This window comes from Molossus molossus, unplaced genomic scaffold, assembly GCF_014108415.1.
Source record: "Molossus molossus isolate mMolMol1 unplaced genomic scaffold, mMolMol1.p scaffold_m16_p_10, whole genome shotgun sequence".
Classification (NCBI taxonomy): Eukaryota; Metazoa; Chordata; class Mammalia; order Chiroptera; family Molossidae; genus Molossus; species Molossus molossus.
This window is the reverse complement of record NW_023425345.1, coordinates 15,687,314-15,710,525: the sequence shown is the minus strand read 5'-3', so window position 1 is coordinate 15,710,525 and position 23,212 is coordinate 15,687,314. Positions and strand designations below refer to the sequence as shown.

At 41.4% G+C, this 23,212-nt stretch overlaps 1 protein-coding gene across 5 annotated transcripts in view; it reads right to left on the bottom strand.

The window, feature by feature from the left end:
• ANKS1B (ankyrin repeat and sterile alpha motif domain containing 1B) overlaps positions 1–22,539 on the bottom strand; it is a 917,777-nt gene extending 895,238 nt beyond the window's left edge. For all 5 annotated transcript variants that reach the window (XM_036250945.1, XM_036250946.1, XM_036250947.1 and 2 more), the window contains exon 1: positions 22,406–22,539. In XM_036250945.1, coding sequence (XP_036106838.1) covers positions 22,406–22,539 — 134 coding nt within the window. The remainder of the gene's footprint in view (positions 1–22,405) is intronic.
• Between the last annotated feature and the right edge of the window lie 673 nt (positions 22,540–23,212).

The window sequence follows — 23,212 nt, the reverse complement described above, 5'->3', positions numbered from 1 at the left end:
GTTTCAGGACCGAAGGAGTTCAGGGCCTAGCAGGAAGGCAAACATTCAATCAAATCATTACAACTGCAGTATTTGAAGTGCTAGAAACAGAGGTGAGTACACGGTGCGGGGATGCACAGAAGACTGAGAGCAGGCAAAGCTTCCCCAAAGAGATGATCAGGCTGGAAGAGACTACACGGATGAGCAGGGCTGCACTGAGCACACAGGGAAAGATGGGCATTCCACGGGGAGCCATGGTAGACAGTCTATGATGCCTGCTGACACCACCAAGTTGTTCTCGTACGGATGGAGGCTGCTGCTGCAGAGGACTAGCAGGAAATGAGGCAGGAAGGAAGGAGCCAAATCACAAAAGACCTCAAATAATATCCCAAGTTTAGACTTTATTCTTTAAGCACTAGAGAACCACTGATTTCTAAGTCCGAAAGTAACATATTTTCAAACAATTCCTTAATGGCATGAGTTGCAAGGGCTGATATTGGAAGTGGTGATACTGAGGGATGTAAGGAGAAAGGAAGGATGCTCTAGGGCTTCTAGCTTCGATGAATGGTACTCTATAGTTCCACTAACACCAAGGAGTCGTACAAGAGGCAGAGCAGAACTGTGGGAAAAATAATGAACGTTTCGACTTTAATGTCTCCACCGAGGGGGAGACGTTCATCGGGAATAAGATGTTTAGAGTACAGCAGAGAGAACTAAATTAGAGATCTATATTTAGGATAGATATTAAGAGTAAAAAATTGTTAAGGCCCAAGAACATACTTTTTAAAAGAAATGTAATTTGCCCTGGCCGGTTTGGCTCAGCGGTTAGAGCGTCGATCCGTGGAACAATGAGTCTCAGGTTCGATTCGGATCAAGGGCACGAACCTCGGTTGCAGTTTGTCCCCAGCCCTGGTGGGGGTTGTGTGGGAGGCAGCCAGTCAATGTGTCTCTCTCACGTCAATGTTTTTTTCTCTCCCTCTTTCTCTCTCTCCCCCACTCTATCTGAAGATAAACAGAAAAATATACTCAGGTGAGGATTAAAAAAAAAAAGAAAAGAAATGTAATATGGCCCAGCCAGTGTGGCTCAGTGGTTGAGCATCGACCCATGCACCAAGAGGTCACTGGTTCAATTCCCAGTCAGAGCACATGCCCAGGTTGTGGGTCAAATGCCCAGGGGGGGTATGCAGAGGCAGCCAATCAATGTTCTCTCTCATCGATGTTTCTCTCTCTCCCTCTCCCTTCCTCTCTCTCTAAAAAACAAATAAAATAATTGTAATTTGTTTGGACTTCTCTCCTAACTTCAATTGAAAAGATTACAGATTAAAAACCTTAATTTACTGTCCACTGAACATATACTAAATTTGAACATAAAAAAAAGAAAGATAGCCCTGGCCGGTTTGGCTCAGCGGTTGGAGTGTTGGCCTGTGGACCAGAGAGTCCCGGGTTTGGTTCCCGCTAGGGGCACGTACCGAAAAAAAGAAAAAAGAAAGATAACATATTTAATGAAAAATATAAACTCTTACCAAAGATAAGTATTTTATATTCATTTATTTACCAGTTTTTTAAAGCAGTCTACTAACTAATGATATATTTCCAAAATACTGTTCCATGGCAAAAAAATACAGTGCACTTCATCTTCTGAATAAACAGCATGTTTAATTTCCTGAGTAAACATTACTCATACTTGACATTGAACAGAGTCCAAAGTCATTGAAGGAGTTAAGAAATTTCTAAAATCCCAGGAGCAGTAAACCTCACCAGAGAATCTAGTCAAGAGCTTATTATAAAGGACTAAAAGTCAATGTCATACCAAAATTTTAAATAACATCATGCATCCCTCTATTTAATAAATTATTTCAAAATCAGGTCACAATTGACAGACACACTATCTTGGGCAGACGGAAGAGAGTAGATAAGCAGGGAAAATTTCCTTTTCTCTACTGAAGCATGTCCACCAACTGTCATATCTGGAAAACAGCCAAAATGAGCACTTTATTTGCAAAAAAAGAACAGGAGACTTGAAGTATTAGCAAAATGCGTAATGTATAAATGTGGAATGTGGAGAATTATTTTAAGATTCATATTTATGGGTGTTTGGAAATAATCTTTCTAAGACATAGATTAAAAGCACAAGTCCGGCCCTGGCCAGTGTGGCTCAGTTGTTAAGAGTGTCGGCCCGAAGTCAAGGGTACCTAACTGGGTTGCAGGTTCAATTCCTGCCCCCGCTTGGGGTCAGGAGGTAACCAATTGATGTGAGACACATCGATGTCTTCCTCCTTTCCCCCTTCCACCCTTGCCCCTTCCCTCTCCCTCCCTCCCTTCCTCTCTATCTAAAAAATCAGTGGAGCCCTGGCCAGTTTGGCTCAGTGGTTAGAGCGTCGGCCTGCGGTCCAGAGAGACCCCGGTTCAGTTCCCACAAAGGGCACGTACCTCGGTTGTAGTTTGTCCCCAGCCCTGGTTGGTCGTGCGGGAGGCAGCCACTCGATGTGTCCCTTCACGTCGATGTTTCTCACTCTCTCTCTTCCTCTCTCTCCCTCCCACTCTATCTAAACAAAAAAATGGAAAAATATCCTCGGGTGAGGATAAAAAAATAAAAAATAAATAAATAAAAATAAAAAAATCAGTGGAGCCTGGCCAGTGTGGCTCAGTGGACTGAGCATCGTCCCATGGATTAAGAGGTCCCAGTTCAATTCCTGGTCAAGGCACAGCCCGAGTTGGGGCTCAATTCCCAGTGGGGGGCATGTAGGAGGCAACCGATTGAAGTTTCTCTCTCACATCAATTTGTTTGGACTTCCTCTCTAAAATAAATAAATAAAAACACTTTTTTAAAAATCAATGGAAAAATATCCTCAGGTAAGGATTAATGAAAAATAAATAAAAGCCCAAGTCCATCCATGTGACACTCTCTAAAAGCTAAAGGTAGAGCCCTTGAATCCCTGGGGATAAACTTGACCCTCTCCTTTGGAGGCTGTGACCTTCATACTTTCAAGACAGAGATCAGACCTCAGAGAAATAACCTGAATTAGCCACATAAATTACTTTAAGAAAACCACTGTCAACCCATGGCTCTTTCTCTTAACCTTCTTTCGGTTATGTGTCCTAACCCTGCTATTCCCCATTTGCCATAGGGCATTTCCCAGTTTCCTGGCCACAGGGTTCACTAGCGAAAGCTGATGCAGCTGAGTTCTGAGGTGGAACAGTGAAGTATTAAGAAGGCAATCAGAGAAAAAGGAAAGGAACCTAGAAATGTTAACTAGAGAGGAAACAGAAAAACCTTGGGCCTTGTCTGAATCTTCATAGACTTGTAACCCTAGATTAATGTTCTCAGTTCAGATCAGGGCCCGTAGTCAACTAAGGGTCACCAAGGGTTTTCTAAATGGGCTTCTCACTGATCTAAAATAAATACATATTTCTAAACAAATAAAAAAAGGTAGGAGTGTGGAAAGTGTTTTGCAGCCAATAACCAGGGAACAGAGAACGCTAGGCATTCATTTTGAGTGACTTCACTATTGAAAACTCCCCAACAATTATAACATTGCTACTAACACACTGTCACGGTGGATAAGGTGCTCGGAGGCATCACAGTACTCCGGCTCTTCAAAGAAGGAGCAAAGCACAACAGAGAGGAAGTGGAAAAGGGGAGAAAGACATGATGATTTGGCGTTCTCTCACGAAGTTCACAAAATAGCCAAGGTGATAAATATGTTTCCACGTTCCCTTTTTCTGAGATGTTGTCCCTTTTTCCCCTCTAAGCATGAGGTTGGGCCCAAAGCAGTCCAGCAGCCCCTAATACATGCTCCACGACCCTTCCCCCCTGATCCTAGCTACCTTGACTCCTGGTCTTTCCTGGCAGTTCAACTTTTCCTTGACTCTTTGAGGTTTATATATCCCTATAAAACCCCATTGCCCACCCTGGCTGGTGTGGCTCAGTTAGCTGGAGCTTCATTCCATACAATGAAAGGTTGAGGATTCAATTCTGGGTCAGGGCACATACCCAGGTGGTAGATTCAATCCCAGGTGGGTATGGGAGACAACCGATCAATGTTTCTCTCCCCACCCCCTCCTTTCTCTCTAAAATCAATAAAAACTTATCATCAGGTGAGGATTATTTTTTTTAAAAAGAATAATAAAACCCATTTCCCTGTAAAGAGCAGGCAAGCAAGACTGCCAAGGAAGGTCACCTTAGGCCTGGGTCTTATACTCTTTTCCTCAACTCCTTGCTATCAGAGAAACAACATATGAATTACATTTCTGAGAAAATGTTCTCTGCCAACCCCACATTCAAGAGTTTGAAAGGATATTGAAGGGACTAGGGAACAGGCTGAACAGATACTGTGTGCTCCCTTGTTCTACAAAGTTTAAGAACAATGAATAATACAACTACCAAGTTTAAGAACCATTTCTATGAAAGCTCAAGGACTCCATAAATACAGAAGCGGAGATACAAAAATAAATCCTATGAAAAGGTCATGTTATTAGAAGTGCTGCTGATGATAAGAAAAGGTAAGAAGGTAAGAAAAGAGTAGGAACTGTGATTCCTTTAGATTTCTAGATGGAACCTTGTACCTTAAGCATGTTGTTTAAATCCAGGCCTGTTTCATTCCCTTTTAGGTAGTAAAACCAAAACCTTTGTCATCTTTCCACTGAGCTTATTTTCCCAGACCTAGAAAAGGACAGCAGCAACTGATAATACTGCCTGCTGCTTGTTTTTTCTTGATCTTGGCATGAAACGCCGAATGGTCTTTTAAAGTATAGAATATAACTGCGATGAATTATTGTTGCAATGCTCCCAAACTATGTTTTCCCGATTTTTGTAAATATAAAAGGTATTTTTCAACTATATCAAATGCTTACTAAAGAGCTTCCTGGAAGTTCCTTGGCTTAGATTTGTTTCTAGAAATTGTGGATTCTTGGCAATAATTTAAAGTCTGGGAACTCCCCAGTATAAATTACTTACTGTCCTGGTTCTTTTAAGCCAGTAACGATTTTTGTAAGACCTGTGCAGATTTCCCATATTTTAAAATCTACTTGGTCAATTTCCTGACCTAATGTTTTTGTGACATTTTAAAAATCATAGTGAGACTATCATATAACAAGAAAAACCTACTTGCTGAAATCCTTATCTCTATCAAATTCTGCAAGCTCAACTTCCTCAGTGAATGACAGTTACCATCTTGGTGCTTTTATAACTCTTCTTTTGCATTATCATCATCTTATTGAAATTCTTAAGAAGGCATTTCACTGACAATTATGATAAAGACTTTCAGCTAAACAGCAAAAATTATATAAAGATTTTCTGTCTTTCAGTCAGTCTGGAGGCCTGCTATATATCCACAACAATATACATGACAGAAAAAGCTCATAAAAAAAAAAAAATGCAAGGTGCTGACCAGCCTAGCAAATTATCATCATCTCTCCTCCAAAGTGCAAGGAGAAATATTGTCCAGAAGAACTGCCATATAATACCCAAGCTTTGGTCATAATCTCCACGTTACCTAGAATTCTTAATTGACAAGAGTATAGGCATGGCTGACTAGGAGAGATTTAGTATCATTATCATCATTGCCACCACCATTAGATAAAAATAGGAGCATTATGTTCCTCTCCGCTTCCACTCTCTTTTGCTCTCTCATTTCCCTCCTCTCCCTGAACAATGCAGTCCCTCAGTCCATTCAGTAGGGCACAGAAAGGTACGCATCCACTCTACGGGACGGAGAAAAGTGATAGAGCCCAAGCCAGGGGAGCAGAATGTCCATAATGCGGGAGTGGAGTGTGGCGTGTCAGAGCTCAAGCATGTTAGAGAGGGCTAGCCTGTCAGAGACGGTCAGAGCCCAAGGAGGGTGACAAGAGTATCTATGTGGTGGTGGCCGAGGGGAACCTCCAGACATGGGGTGTCAGAGTCCACACAGAGTGAAGAGGGCAGCCACATGCACGGGTGACCCAGTACAGGGGGTTAGACCTCAAGCAGGATAAAAAGGGTATCCCTCTGGAGATAAGCCTGCATACGGAGTCAGAGACAGAGAAGGGCAAGAGGGTGTCTGTGTAGGAGATTTGTCCTTGCTCAGAATGTTCACTTTAATCACTTGCTTATGATAGTGTCTGTCTGGCTTCATATACAATTGCTCTCTTTTCCTTCTGTTAGAGCTATTTTGTGGAGAGGTATTTGAATATCCCATTCTTCATTATTAAATTTGGTTCTTAAATAGTCTCAGATGTACCTAGTTCAAGCGCTTTCCAGCTGGCTTCATAGAGTCATTCCTTGAGTATTTTCTTGCTTTGGGCATCTTTCTCTGCTTCAGTCTTAGATCAGTCATTTCCCCAAGAAACCATAGTTCCTTTTATTGAAAAATGGTAACTAAAGGCTAAGATTTGGGTACTAGTTATGCTCATTAGTGAAAACAATGTATTCACACACAAAAACACACACATTTACATCCATAGCTGTATTTATAGAAAACAATGATTCATCTAACTCCAGTCCAACTCCACAGGCAGGATTCGTTTTCATTTCTCCCTTTCTATCTTTGTAATTTCCCCTCTCCTACAGGGAGACGCTTGGGCTCGTTCTCATTAGCACATACACTTATTTGATAAATCCTGCCGCATGTAACCAATCCTCTCCACTGCTTCGTCCTCCTGTGTCAGTGTCTTCCGTGCACCACTCAGGCTTTGCCACCATGTGAGGAAGAACTGCCCTTCCCCCAAACTGTCAGCCAGGTCAACTCCTATGCATCTAACAAGATTCAGGACTCACTTCCTCTCTGCAGTTTCCTCTGATTATTCCTCCCAGGTAAAATTCAAGGCCACTCCTTCTTGTTCTTCACGTTCCTGTGGCACTGTTTGGTATCTGCATTAAAGCATCTGTCACAGTGTATTTTTTTATTTTTATTGAATTTATGGGGGTGACATCGGTTAATAAAATTATATAGGTTTCGAGACTGGCGGCGGAGTGAACGGAAGCTACACAGACCATCTCCCAAGACCAAACTGGAATTACAACTAAAATAGAGATAAATCGTCGAGAAAAAGCAACAGAAAGCAGCTTGCTAGTACCATGGAACCAGGGACACTGACTCCATCCTGGTAGAATTGTGGAGGTGCAAGACGGGGGCTGGGAGCCCACAGACAGCAGTGGCCTTAGCTGTGAGCAGTGCCCTCGGGTTACACTCCCAAGCGGCTCCACAGCCCAGAGCCAGGACAGAGGCTAAAATACCCACAGCCACTCACCTTGGGCTCCAGCAGAGGGAGGGCAGACTGGACTGGAACTGTGTGGGGATACTCAGGATTTGGAGGGCACTCTGAGCTTTTGCTGAGTTGCAGCCACGCAGGACGGTGGCCACATTGCTCCTTCCCAGGGCTCTGGGGAGAGGTGGCGGCCCCTCCCTCGGAGATTCAACCCCACCCAGGTGGGCCGCTAAAATGCAAATTGAGGCTCATTAACAACCAGCATCTGCCCCACCCTCAGGAAATCCCCGTACACTGAGCACCTGAGGGAGTTTTTCATTCAACTGAGAACTCAAGGCTCTTCAAGTAACCATTACTGATAGCCTCCAGGCAAAAAGCTAGAGGATAACTGAACCGTTCCTGGGCTAGCAACTCTAACCAGGAAAGTAAGACCTGACAGTGCTGTTTAACGTCGGTCCTCCCTTGCTCATCCAAACCCAGGAGAGGGAGCCACTAACAGCAGAACACCAACACCCACAGGAAAAATTTGGCAGGCTCCAATACCCACTGTGATAGCCAAAATGGTGAAACAAAGAAGAAAAAGCCAAATGAAAGAACAAGAGACATCTACCGAAGATGAGATAAATGAGGAGAAGTTAAGCAAGTTAACAGAGCTAGAATTCAGAGCCATGATCTTGAGGAAGCTCCACAACATGAATAAGAACATCAACAGAATGAGTAAAGACATAGAACTGTTAAAAATCAACCAACTGGAAATTAAAAACCACCAAGAAGAACTCGAGAAAGACATATCAGAAATAAAGAACACATTGAAAGGGCTAAACAGCAGAGTAAAGAAAGCTGAGAACCAGATCAGTGAATTAGAAGACAGGGTAGAAAAAAATCAACCAATCAGAAAACCAAAAGGAAAAAACAATTAAAAAACAGAAAGACATCTTAAGAAAACTGTGGGACAACTGGAAACGTAATAATATTCACATCATAGGAGTCCCCGAAAAAGAAGAAAATGAGCAAGGGTACAGAATATATGTGAAGAAATAGTGACAGAAAACATCCCTAATTTGGTGAAGGAAGAAGGCATTCAAGTTCAAGAAGCACAGAGAGCCCCAAATAAGAAGAACCCAAACAGGCCCACACCAAGACACATAAGTAATTAAAATGCCAAAAATTAAAGACAAAGAGAGAATCCTACAAGCAGCAAGAGATAAGCAACAGGTTACCTACAAAGGAAACCCCATAAGGCTATCAGCTGAATTTCATACAGAAGCAATACAGGCCAAAAAAGAATGGCATGAAGTAATCAAGGTCATGAAAAACAAGGATCTGAATCCAAGACTACTCTATCCAGCAAGGCTATCATTCAAAACAGAAGGTCAAATAAAGAGCTTCCGAGACAAAAAAAAAAGGCTAAGGGAATATATTAGCACCAAACAAGCACTGCAAGAAATGTTAAAAGGACTGCTGTGACTAGTAGAAGAAATAGGAAGAAAAACATAACCACACTAAACAAAAATGGCAATAAATAACTACATATCAATTATCACCTTAAATGTAAATGGATTGAATGCTCCCATAAAAAGACACAGAGTAGCTGATTAGATAAGAAAGCATGACTCATCTATATGTTGTTTACAAGAGATCCACCCCATAACAAAAGACTCACATAGGTTGAAAGTGAAGGGATGAAAAAAAATCTTCCAACCAAAAGGAAAGGGAAAAAAAGCTGGGGTACCAATACTCATATCTGATAAAACAGATTTCAAAATGAAGGCCATAACTAGAGACAAAGAAGGCCACTACATAATATTAAAAGGATCTATCCAACAGGAAGATATAACCTTGATAAACATATTTGTACCCAATATAGGAGCACCAAAATATATTAAAAATCTTCTGGAGGACTTCAAAGGAGAAATCGACAGCAATACCATCATAGCAGGGGACTTCAACACCCCACTGACATCACTGGATAGATCCTCTAGACAAAAAATTAGGAAGGAAACAGAGACTGTAAATGAAGCGCTAGACCAAATAGATTTAATAGATATCTACAGAGAATGACAACCCAAAACTACAGAATTCACATTCTTCTCAAGTGCACATGGGACATTTTCAAAGACAGACCACATGATAGGACACAAACTAAATCTCTACAAGTTCAAGAAGATTAAAATCATATCAAGCATCTTCTCAGGTCACAATGGCATGAAACTAGAAATCAATTGCAACAAAAACATGCAAAGACATTTGAAAACATGGAGGCTATAGCATGTTATTCAACAATGAATGAGTTACTGAGGAGATCAAGGAAGAAATTAAAAACTTCCTGGAAACCAATGAAAATGAGCACACAACAACACAAAATCTATGGGATACAGCGAAAGTAGTTCTGAAAGGGAAGTTCATAGCACTACAGGCCTACCAAAGAAACAAGAAAAATGTCTAATTGACTATCTAACCTCACAACTTAAAGAATTAGAAAGCAAACAAAAAGAAAACCCCAGAGCAAGTAGAAGAAAGAAACTAGTAAATTTCAGAGCAGAAATAAATGACATAGAGACAAAAAAAAAAAAATTTCAAAGGATCAATAAAACAAAGATCTGGTTTTTCGAAAAGATAAACAAGATTGATGGACCCTTAACTACACTCACCAAGAAACAAAGAGAGAGAACCCAAATACACAAAATCAGTAATGAAAGAGGAGAAGTAACAACTGACACCACAGAAATACAAAAGATCATTAACACTACTATGAACAATTATATGGCAACAAATTCGACAATCTAAGTGAAATGGACAAATTTCTGGAAACCACAGTTTCCCAAAACTAAACCGGGAAGAGATAGAAAACTTGAACAGACCAATAACAACTAAGGAAATTGAAGAGGTAATCAAGATTCTCCCAGCAAACAAAAGCCCAGGCCCAGATGGCTTCACGGGGGAGTTTTATTGAACATTCAAAAAAGAACTAATACCCATTCCCCTCAAACTATTACAAAAAATTCAAGAAGAAGGAAGACTTCCAAACTCGTTTTATGAGGCCAGCATAATTCTAATTCCAAAAGCAGAAAAAGACATTACAAAGAAAGAAAACTATAGGCCAATATCCCTGATGAACATAGATACCAAAATCCTGAACAAAATACTAGCAAATCGAATCCAGCAATACATCAAAAAAATTATTTACCATGACCAAATGGGATTCATCCCAGGGATGCAAGGCTGGTACAATATTCGCAAATCAATAAATGTGATACACCACATAAATAAAATGAAGAATAAAAACCACATGATCATATCAATAGATGCTGAAAAAGCATTCGACAGAAGCCAGCACCCATTTCTGATAAAAATGCTTAGCAATGTGGGAATAGAGGGATCATATCTTGACATAATAAAGCCCATATATGAAAGACCTACAGCCAGCATCATACTCAATGGGCAGAAACTAAAAGTATTTATCTTAAGAACAGGAACAAGGCAGGGATGCCCACTTTCGCCACTCTTATTTAACGTAGTACTGGAAGTCTTAGCCACAGCAATCAGGCATGAAGTAAAAATAAAAGGGACCTGCCCTGGCCGGTTTGACTCAGTGGTTAGAGCGTCAGCCTGCGGTCCAGAGAGACCCAGGTTCGGTTCCCGCTAAGGGCACGTACCTCAGTTGCAGTTTGTCCCCGGCCCTGGTTGGTCATGCGGGAGGCAGCCACTCGATGTGTCCCTTTCACGTCAATGTTTCTCTCTCTCTCTCTCTCTTCCTCTCCCTCCCTCCCGCTCTATCTGAACAAAAAATGGAAAAATTCCTTGGGTGAGGATAAATAAATAAAATAAATGGGATCCAAATTGGAAAGGAGGAAGTAAAACTGTCATTATTTGCAGATGACATGATATTATACATAGGAAACCCTAAAGACTCCATCAAAAATCTACTAGACTTAATAAATGCATTTGGCAAAGTAGCAGGATACAAAATTAACATCAATAAATCGACGGCATTCTTATACACCAATAATGAACTCACAGAAAGAGAAACCGAAAAAAACAATCCCATTTACCATCGCGGCAAAAAAATTAAGATACCTAGGAATAAACTTAACCAAAGAAGTAAAGGATCTATTTGCAGAAAACTACAGGACATTGAAAAAAGAAATAGAGGAAGATATAAAAAAGTGGAAGCACATACCTTGTTCATGGATTGAAAGACGTAACATCATTAAAATATCCATATTACCCAAAGCAATCTATAGATTCAATGCAATCCCCATCAAAATACCAATGACATATTTCACAGAACTAGAACAAATATTTCAAAAGTTCATATGAAACCAAAAAAGACCCAGAATAGCCACAGCAATCTTGAAAAAGAAGGACAAAGTAGGTGGGAACACAATACCAGATATCAGGTTTTATTACAAAGCTACTGTAATCAAAACAGCCTGGTACTGGCACAAGAACAGGCATGTAGACCAGTGGAACAGAACAGAGAACCCAGAAATGGACCCAACACATTATGTTCAATTAATATTTGACAAAGGAGGCAAGAGCATACAATGGAGTAAAGACAGCCTCTTTAATAAATTGTATTGGGAAAATTGGACAGCTACATGCAAAAAAATGAAACTAGACCATCAACTTACACCATACACAAGAATAAACTCAAAATGGATAAAAGACTGAAATGTGACCCGTGAATCCATAAAAATCTTAGAAGAAAATGTAGGCAACAAAATTTCAGACATCATACGCAGCAAAATTTTCACTGATACATCACCTAAGGCAACAGAAACAAAGGTGAAAAATGAACACATGGGACTACATCAAATTCAAAAGCTTCTGCACAGCGAAAGAAACAAACATCAAAATGGAAAGGCAACCCACTGTATGGGAGAGCATCATTGTCAATGATACATCAGATAAAGGGTTAATTTCCAAAATATATAGAGTACTCATACAACTCAACAAAAGGAAGACAAAGAACCCAATTAAAAAATGGGCAGAGGCCCTGGCCGGTTTGGCTCAGCGGTTGGAGCGTCGGCCTGCAGTACGGAGAGACCCGGGTTTGGTTCCCGCTAAGGGCGCGTACCTCGGTTGCAGTTTGTCCCCGGCCCTGGTTGGTCGTGCAGGTGGCAGCCACTTGATGTGTCCCTTCACATCGGTGTTTCTCTCTCTCTCTCCCTCCTGCTCTATCTGAACAAAAAAAAATGGGCAGAGGAGCTGAATAGACACCTCTCCAAACAGAATATACAAATGGCCAAGAGACATGAAGAAATGCTCATCATCACTAATCATCAGAGAGATGCAAATTAAAACAACAGTGAGGTATCACCTCACACCTGCCAGAATGGCCGCCATCAACAAATCATCAAACAACAAGTGTTGGCGAGGGTGTGGAGAAAAGGGGACTCTAGTACACTGTGGTGGGAATGCAGACTGGTGCAGCCACTGTGGAAAACAATATGGTGTTACCTCAAAAAAATTAAAAATTGAACTTCCATTTGACCCAGTAATCCCACTTCTAGGAATATACCCTAAGAAGCCTGAAACACCAATCAGAAAGAATATATGTGCCCCCATGTTCATAGCAGCACTATTTACAATAGCTAAGATTTAGAAACAGCCCAAGTGTCAATCAGTAGACAAATGGATAAAAACGTTGTGGTACAAATACACAATGGAGTACTATGCAGCTGTAAGAAAGAAGAGATGACATGGAGGGACCTGGAAAGTATTATCCTAAGTGAAACAAGCCAAGCAGAAAAAGACAAATATCACATGATCTCACTTATTTATGGAATATAATGAACATAACAGTCTGAGGAACAGGGTAGACCCAGAGACGTGGAAGTAGGGTACAGACTGACAACCCTCAGAAGAGGGGGGGGGAGGGAAGAGATAAACCACAAAACTTATATGCATGTACACATAACCAATGGACATGGACAACAAAGCCAGGGATAGAGTGGGGGGGATGGGGGGAAGGGTTTCAATGGGGTAAAAAAGAAGAAACATCTGTAACAAAAAGAAAAAAAAGAAAAAAAAAAGAACCTTGCAACTTATCCCATTTCCCTATTGTTGAAACTTAGGTTGTTTATATATTTGCTATTAGAAATAACATTACAATAAAAATCTTTGTTCATACTTTTTAAAAAAATTAAATAGGTTTCAGGTGTACAATTCTATAATATATCATCTGTGTATTGTATTGTGTGTCCACCACCTCAAGGCAAGTCTCCTTCCTATATCACAGTGTATTTTAACTCTTTGTTGACATATCTGTCCCGTTATTCTAAAAGTACTAGGGGGTAGTTAGAGATGATCTGACTCAATTTTAGAATCCACAAGGTACTTAATAGATATTTCTTAAAATAAGTAGTAATCGTTCTTTCTTATCACTGTTCTCAGGTCAGTTCCCTATAAAATCCTGGCCGACTATGGTTGGTTGAACAGTAGTTGGTTCACTGATTAATAAGTCTTAGTTTTAGTACACAGCATAAAACACACCTGTGAAAAAACCTGCAGGAGATAGTTTTACTAATGTTCCCCTGCCCTTTGCCTTCTCTAATATGTCTGTGAAGTTTCTGTCCGCCCTCAGAGGGACAGACCACTCTGGTCACTAGCCAAAGCAAGCCCCCAGGAAGCAGCTCTGCCCTGGGGCCCCCCTAACCCCCGCTGCTGCAGTTTACTGTGCCAAAGAACGCCTCTGCATAATTCCTGCTGCTCCCCCAAACACACTCCCACTCACTCCCATGTCTCCACACCAGCAGTAAAATAGCTATACAAAACAGGGATGATTCTGTAAGCAAATATAGCAGCGTTTTAGTATATCCAAAACACAAGATACTACATTTAGAATATTTATGATATACAAAACATTTCAGCCCTGGCCGGTTTGGCTCAGCGGTAGAGCGTCGGCCTGCAGTCCAGAGAGACCCGGGTTCAGTTCCCGCTAAGGGCGCGTACTTTGGTTGCAGTTTGTCTCCGGCCCTGGTTGGTCGTGCGGGTGGCAGCCACTCGATGTGTTCCTTTCACATTGATGTTTCTCTCTGTCTTCCTCTCTCTCCCTCCCACTCTATCTGAACAAAAAAAAAATGGAAAAATGTCCTCGGGTGAGGATTAAAAAAAAAAAAAAACATTTCAAGTGCAGATAAGTAACTAGAGGTATCAAATAGAGACTCAAAGTGTTATCCCATCTCTCATGTCTCCAATGAGAAGGAAGGATAAATGACCACCTTTAACCAACCCCCTCTCCCAAATCTGGCAAAATCCACTCCCTCCGCTGTACTACAAGAACTCCAAAGCTTAACTATTTTAGCCTAAAGTTTTGTTTCCTCTTTAAATGAAAGTACTAAAAGAGCTTCCTCATCCTAAATGCGTGTACCAATCAATCACACTTCGGGTTGAATTCACAGTCAGTTCCCGCAAGTAGCTGTTGTTGGTGGTAGAGAGCTGGAAAGCAATGAGGATACTGAGTCCATGAGGTTAGAAATGAACACTGAGGGAGGCAGGAAACTAGAGATGATGAAAGCGAACTCTGTAAACTCAGTTTTGAAGGTTCAATATTCATTTATTTTTGTTTATTGATCTTAGAGAAAGGAAGGGAGAGAGAGGTTGAGGGTGAAAAGGAGGGAGGTAGAGAGACAGAAACATTGACCGGCTGCTTCCCATACGTGCCCCGACCCAGGATCAAACCTGAAACCTGGGTATGTGCCCTGACCAGCAATTAGACCCCCCACTTTTGTTGTATGGGACAATGCTCTAACCACTGAGCACAATGGCCAGGGCCAATATTTGTTCTTCGTAATCTACTCCGCACACAAAACCTGCTTCCCCTTAAGAGAGGAACAGTGGGTACAAAAACTAGAGCCAGGGTGAACTTGCGAGATTAAAATGGAGAGAAGGCTTTCTTTCTAGAAAAAGATTTGGGCGGGAAGAGTCAGTGTGGTGTGGGGAACAGAACTATCAAGCAGGCAGAAAAAAATGAGGTTGGCCATTTAGCTCCCGTCCATTACTCAGGATTTGATAGACTTTGATCAAACAATAGTGACAAGTTCAGGCCAATTGTTTCAGTTCACTTAACGAGAAATAATTCACCACGTGACACAGAGCTGCTCTCACAACACAGTGGAACCCCAATAACCCCACCGCACGATGAATCCAAGTTCGATTTTCAGACAGATTCACGAAGACATCCTGTTAAATAAATCACACGATTTCAATCCTCACCCAGGTTTAACACAAATGTTGAGATCACTTGCCATCCTGATTAGGAAGAAGAGAAGCAGACTCGAAGAAGGGTTCCTAGACCTGTGTTACACAGGAAAGGTCGCTGGGTTTCCACCCGGCATCTGCCGGCTTAGGGTTCACAGGACCGTGTCATCACACATGTAAGAAAGGAGTGGAACACAGCTGAATCTTCTGTGTAAATTCCTGCTTGCTCAAATGTGAAATATTCTCTCGTATCCACCTATGATGAATAACCAAAACTCGTCATATTTTAATTAACTAAAACTATGCCGCAGTATGCTCAAAATAGAAACCAGAGGCAGACTAAAATGCATTAAATGTTAAATACCTTCAGGTTCTGGAGGTTGAAATTAGTCTTTTCTAGTCCTTGATTTGAATTATAGTCAGCTTCCATTTCTAGTTAAATACTTAGGAAGCATGTTCTATAACAGGCTCCTTGAAACAATTTTCCAAAGCTACTTCAAATGTATAATTAAGTAAACTATTTCATCATACAACTGAACTCATCAAATTGTGTTTACCATCACCTGAGAGGTTAAATGGCTAAAGTCAGTAGACACACTACTGAATACTGTAAGCTTCAGCATTAACATCAGTGAAGATCTGCTCCACCCTTGAGACACACGAGGCATTGGGAGAGGTAAAAACGGACAAGATGTGTAGTGATCACTGGCTGGTTGTCCTAATTCCCTGCCACACATCAGCCTCACGGTTTTGGAGAGGGAGCTGAAAACCCTGCTTAGCAAAGAAAGAGGTCAATACCAAAATTCCCTTTCCTCTCTCCCGATCATGCAGCTGGCTCTGTTCACTCTGGCAGACACAGCTCCCTGAACATAATGGTGCAATCACCGCTTCAAACATCATTACTATCTAAAATAGATAACCCACTTGCAAGTTGACTATTTTTATAGATACAACATTTTCATGCAGTTTAACTGCTCTCTTTGTGATTTATTCCACTTAACCAATGCAGTTTCCCTGGAAGTATCTCATGTCAGAGTTCCAATAATCACAGTTGTTCAAATAGTTGCGAAAATTACAATGCTTCTGAGTTGCCTCTTACCTCCTTGTGCTTATCAACAGAACTGGATTCTGAATCTAAACAAACTCATAAGCTATCCGATTTATATGTCTTCGGTGACTAGAAGATTACTTTTCCTCCACTTATTGGTCTACTTTTTTCCTATAGGGATCTTGAGAACTGCATTCTTTATGTTCAACAAGAATTTACTAAATACACTTTTATATAGTGCTCAACTCTGAGGCATTGAGAAAACCAAGTAAATTTGAAACATTCACAAACTTTTTATTGCTTTATTAAAAAATATATAACTCTTAATCTAGACATGCTAAAAAGAAGTAATTTAATATACATTTTAAGTGGGAATTATTCCTATTTGGATTAAAAGGCAGTTGTGACAAAAGAAAAGACTTTAAAAGGCTTTGCAGCTGTCTCACGAAAGATATGTTAAATCAAATGAAATTTCACATATATTATGGACGGAGAAAAAGGAGGGAGGCAACAATTTCGGTACGCTTTGATGAGCTCTGATGAGCTCCTATTTCTTCAAGGATGAAAGGGGGTGGCGAGAAGTATAACTGAAAACAAACACGAAAAAGAAGTATATACTTGTGCTGGGAAAATGCTAATGTCCCTTTCAGCTAAGTTTGAAAAAAAAGAAGGAAGACATGAAAGTTCACTGCTATGGCAGCTAATGTAACCTTGAGCTCTGACAGAGAAACAGTAAAAAAAACATGGACGGTTTTAGACCACAAGAGAATTTCCTGTGACACTGAACAATGCCAAGAATCTGGTTCTTCCCAACTTCTATTTTGCTCCTATCTTCCATACTGAGAATCCTTTTCAAACCAGAAAGGATAAACAAATAATGTCAGGAGATTACTGAAGCTCCAGAGATCCTGAGACACTTAGCTGCTTCCAATGAGTGTTAAGTACCCAGACCCAGAAGAATTAGATGCATCAGTATTAGGCACCACCAATAGTTCACTACCAGCAACAAGCTATACTAAGTAGCCTGACTTGGATGGAATTTGTAGACTTACTACTAAAGAGGTAGATCAAAGGAAAGCCATAAACAGAATATAGCATGAATTTAGAAAGGCAGTGGATAAAATATCCCATAATACTCTCACAGGTATATTGGAAAGAAGTAGCTGACAGTTCTATTAAGTGGCTTCAATGTTGGTAGAAATGTCATGCATAAAGATTGCTACTTTTAAATTTATGCTAAGCTGAAGGGGGTTCTTTAGATATACCTCATGGTGTGCTGAATTCCAGTTATAGAAAACATGCTTATTAAATCTACAGATGATGCAGAGGAGAGAAATAAATATGCTGGAAGATAGACTTAAGAGTCACAAACATCTAAATAAATATAGGCCGAAACAAGTAACATTAAATGTAATAGGAATAATTTAAGTTCAAGCAACACATTTTACATGTACCAGATAGAGGAAGCAGGGCTCCCCAAGTCATTGGGGGTAAAAAACTCGGAAAGTTTTGAGTACCTGCTCAATGTGAACCAATGCCATTACACAGCTTAGAAAAAACCTGACCTGTATTAAGGTAGGTCTTAGATCAATAATAGTAAGGTGATAATTTCACTGTGTCATGTTTTCAATAGCTGCTGTTTTAGTTTCATTTGCATCACATACGTTCATTATAGAATACTGGAGATGTACATAAGCAAGAAGAAAATAACAATCGCCTGCAATTCTGCTACTCAAAGAAGAACGCAATTTACATTTTGGTGTTCATCATTCTACACTTCTTAATGCACATGATAACATACACATTTCTTTCTTTAAAAAAATAGGATCATACTACAAATGCTATTTTGTAACCTGTTTTTTGGTTTCTTTGTTTTTGTTTAATTCAACAGTACCTCAAGTCCCAGGATATGCTACACTGGTCAAAGGGCAGCTAGTGCACTTTGTTCATTTCTGCTCATTATACTTTAAGAAAGTCACTGAAAAATTTGAGACTATGCAAAAAATTAAAAAGTATAGTGAAAAGTATGAAAATCTAAGTTCACCTAATCTGTAATGCCACATGATGAAAGGTTGATGAAAATAAGGGTACTTTCATGGAAAAAATACATAAGATTGATAAGAAAACAATATAGTTAATTGCATGCACCTGAAGAACTGTCCTGGAAGGTGAATTAAACTACTTTATATTGACCCATACAGCCAAACTAATACCAACTGCTAGAACTTAAAGGGAGGTGGATTTCAATTCAATGAAAGGAATTTTTTTTAAATAATTAGAGCTATCAATAATGGAATGGATCTAGTCACTGGAGGGTTTGACAGGGCTGGAGAAAGTAACTGGTAAAGGCTGTTAGAGAGAATTCCTCTAGGTGAGATGTTGAATTAAAAGGCCCTGTTCTATTTGAAGACTTGGTGATTCTAATGGAAAACTGACTACAGAAATTTACAGCCAGTCGAATTTGAAGCAAATCCATAGTCATTAAGGTCTTAAGAAATAGAGTCCAGTGCTTTAGAGATGCATGAGAAATTATAACACTGACAGTGAACACCAATGTGCTAAATGCTTTGCATTCATTGCTTAACATCTCGTTTAATACTTACAACAACCCTGTATGGTAATTGCTATTACTATTCCCATTTTATAGAAAAGGACAGTAAGGCTTAGAGAGATGTCTACTTTTATTCAAGGTCATTCTTATTTTTTCTGAAAAGTTTAATGTCACCCAAGCATACCTGATTCCCCATCATACAGCCACTGCTCACTTAGTAGGTAATACGTAATCAAAAGCATTTTCACAAAGTTCTTAACTAGTGATCCCTCAAAGAGTAGTCATGAGATTGTTTTTTAATTAGAAAAAAAATAAGAATTTTTAAATTATATTATTCATAGCAAAAGAAAATGTAGACCTGGCCAGTTTGCTCAGTGGTTAGAGCATCGGCTTGTGGACCAAAGAGTCCTGGGTTTGGTTCCCGCTAAGGGCACGTACCTCAGTTGCAGTTTGTCCCCAGCGCCTGTTGGGGTCATGTGGGTGGCAACCACTAGATGTGTCTCTCTCACATCTATGTTTCTCTCTCTCTTCCTCCCTCTCACCCTCCCGCTCCGTCTGAAGATAGATGCAAAAATGTCCTAGGGCGAGGATAAAAAAAAAAAATAGAAAATGTTAAGATTTGACTATCTCAACCATATAACATAAGCTTTTGAGAATAAAACATTCAGTGAATAAGGCATAAGATGTGGTAGAGCAAATTTGAATCACATAACTTTTTGCCAGTACTAATTATGTGACCTTGGCCAAGTTCTTAGTCTTTCTATCTCTTTGGTCCTTCATCTGTGAAATAAGGATCAACCACTTAAGGTTAATATAGAACTGAATGGGATGGAACATGTAAGCATTTAGCACAGGATCTAACACTACTACTATACAAGTTATAAATAGGGGAAGGAGACAAACCTATTCCACAATTCATTCCAACATATTTTAAATTTTTGAAGTGGCATCATGTTTGAAGGAGGAAGGGTCACATTTTCCATTGTCCTACAAATAAATTTCTTATGACAATCATTTATGAAATAAAGTGACAACTAGATAAATTGTGCCTTCTCTTAGGAATTTCATTTTATGTGAACAATCATCCAAAGAATACAATTTCAACTCCCGTTTTCTTCAAACACACTGTTTTAGCTGTTTATTCAGTATGAGATATATAAATGCAAGTTTAAAGATTATTGGTTTTGGTGCTGATTTTTACAACTTGGTTCACACTACTCTAACGAACACACGTTTTTTTAGTTTCGTTGTTTTCTACGCCCATTCTTGCCACAGAGCTTCTGCTGTTACCTCTGATAAAACCAGCAAAAGAGAAAACCTCTCATTTAAGAAGTACACTAGGGGTCACGATTTTGACATTTAATGTTTACTAACATTAAATAGTTGATATTTTATTCCTAAAATTTGACATTTATTCTTTTTTTGGAAATGGCACAACTGCCCTGGCCGGTTTGGCTCAGGAGTTAGAGCGTCAGCCTGCGATCCACAGAGACCCGGGTTCGGTTCCCGCTAAGGGCATGTACCTTGGCTGCAGTTTGTCCTCGGCCCTGGTTGGGTTGTGTGGGTGGCGGCCACTCGATGTGTCCCTTTCACATCGATGTTTCTCTCTCTTCCTCTCTCTCCTTCCCGCTCTATCTGAGCGAAAAATGGAAAAATGTCCTCGGGTGAGGATTAAAAAAAAAAAAGAAAGAAAGAAATGGCACAACTGAGAAAGTAGTTAATAGATATTTGCCTATCACAAAGATAGGCTTTTTAAAAATGCCACTTATCTCAGTGAAATTAACTGAAGTTCTCCCTGTTCTCAAAGAATTCTTCAATGTTATTCCAAAGGAACTGATTATTTTTAGAAACCTCTTTCAACCACATAGGCTTCTAACCATAATCATTTTTATAATTGAAATGATACACTGGCGAACATTTATTTTACCTGCAACTTAAAACTATAACCAGATAAACTGGTTGTGTACAACTTACCTGTGCCTAAGGGCAATTACTGGAGCTATAATCTGAAATATGTACACATTGCCTACTTGTGCATGGAAGCGAAAATTATTTAACAGGGGAGTGAGTACACACAAGAGTAATCAGTCCCAAGACCTACTGGAAAAAAAGTCCCATAAATATTCATTGTTCTGAAGTGAACTGTCATTCCAACAAAATGTCACTGTCAAGTATAGATGATCACATATGGAGCTTTTTTGAATCCCATTAACTCTTTTCCAACTAAATTCATTTCACTGTAATACAAATGTTTTCATTTACCCTATTAGCCAGGACTGTAATTAACTGCATTGTCTGACCACTACAATATCTGAGAACTGTGTAAAGAACACAGTGTTACCATCCAAAAGTTTGTATTAAGCACTTTTTAGGAGAAGCATAGAACAGCTTTTTAAAACCATGAAAATCACTTGGGCTTTAAAAAAAAAAAAAAACCAATTTATTTTTACAAGTACAGCTGAGCTGCCTAAAAGACGGGGTGAAGATATGAATAATCCCTCCCAAAATATCCAGGATACATGGAAAAGCCACGATTTCAGAAACTAAAGAGCTTTCCTTGAATTTTATCTAGTGACTGTTCCTCAGGCTTCCTCCCTCCCAACTGATTCCATTTGTCCATCGATTCAACTTTTAAGTTAATAGTTTTTTGAAATACGCAAATCAACCCTGCTATTTCTAAGGCACTGCTTGCTGAATAAAGACCTTGACATTTTTTTAAATGGCATCTTAGAAAGAGTCTCCAAGCAATCTTAGTCTCACCTGAAACATCTCCACATTAAAAGGCCTCTACCTGTTCCAAACACAGCATCCCAATGCCCACCTGCATCCTTCATCCTGAGATACAAAATAACTAAGTTTTCACTCAGCTATGTCCAGGTAACAGAGTGCTGCTGGGCTGCCTCATCAAGTTTCATGCACAGCCTGTACTGATGCCATCTCCTCAGAAGGTTCACTTTCTTCATTTTGTGGGCTCATAACCCACACAGCAGAGCAAATGCCTTCTGCAAGGGAAGGTAGCAGCAACCAAAGGCTGTGGTTTTTGCAGGGTGCCTGCATGCACGCAATAGCTTCTCCGCCCATTTCACTTAAACAGACCCCCTCCCAAGAAAAGGGCTGAAAATATAGAATAAACATGATGGAAAGCAGGGGAAACGCCGATTTCCTCCCAACAACACTAGTACATGTCCAAGTTCTGCACCACGGCTCTGAGAAAAGTAGCTCCTGACGCATTGATGGAAGGCTATTTTAAAATTACTCAAAGACTCTGAGGCGTCGATCTGACTGGGAGACTCCAGCCTCCTCTCTGTACACACAGTTTCCTTGCCTAATTTAAGAATGAATCGCTGGCAGCTAGCAGGTGCAGTTTCCAGGAGGAGCCGCACGTACCCGTCACAATGCATGCGGGATGCAATCCCGGAGCGGGGGGCCGTCCTTACCTGAGCAGATTAGACAGGGGCAGGGGTCCGGATCCGCCGCCCAGGATCCCTCCTTTCCTGCCGGAGAGGAGTTTCTCCACCAGAGCCACATTGCCAGTGCGAGCCGCTTCCAGCAGCTCCTGGTCCTTCCCCATAGTCCCCGACTCCCTCGCAGAGTCCTTCCCCTACTCCCCAAATCCAGGGCCCTCCCCGCCCCACCCTGCGATGCTGCGACCCGGGTGCTTGGGAGCGGCAGGCGGGGCGGCGAGGGCTGAGGTCGGAGCGGGAGGAGGCAGAGCGTCCTCGCCGGGGCCGGGGCGCAGTGCACAAGCGCGGCCCTCGCGCCCTCGCGCCCCGGCTGGATGTCGCCTGAGCCTCGGCGCGGGCCGGCTCGGCGGCGGGGCGGCGACCAGGAGCGCGGCGGCGGCGGCGGCTCCGGCGCCGGGGCCCGCGCCGAGGCGGGCGGAGCGGGGAGCCGCGGCGGGCGGGCGGGCGCGTGCCGAGGGCGGCGGCGCAGGCTGGGGCAGGCGGCCGGGCGCCCGGTCCGCCGGCGGCGGCTCTGAGGCCTGGCGCGCGGGGCGGCCGGCGCGCGGGGGGCGTGTGCGCGCGGGCAGGTGCGGCCGCGGACCCGTGCGGAGTTGGGCGGGGGCGGGGGGCGGGGCCCCGGGACGCTGCTATCCCCGTTCCCGTGGGCGGGGACCCTCCCTCCTCCGGGCTCCTCGGGAGAGCTTTAACCGTGTGAGGGCTGGAGTTCTGCGGCCGCCGCCCCGCCTCGGGTCGGTCACGACGTTCGAGGAAAATTCTCCATGACGGCACCGGGAGGCGGCG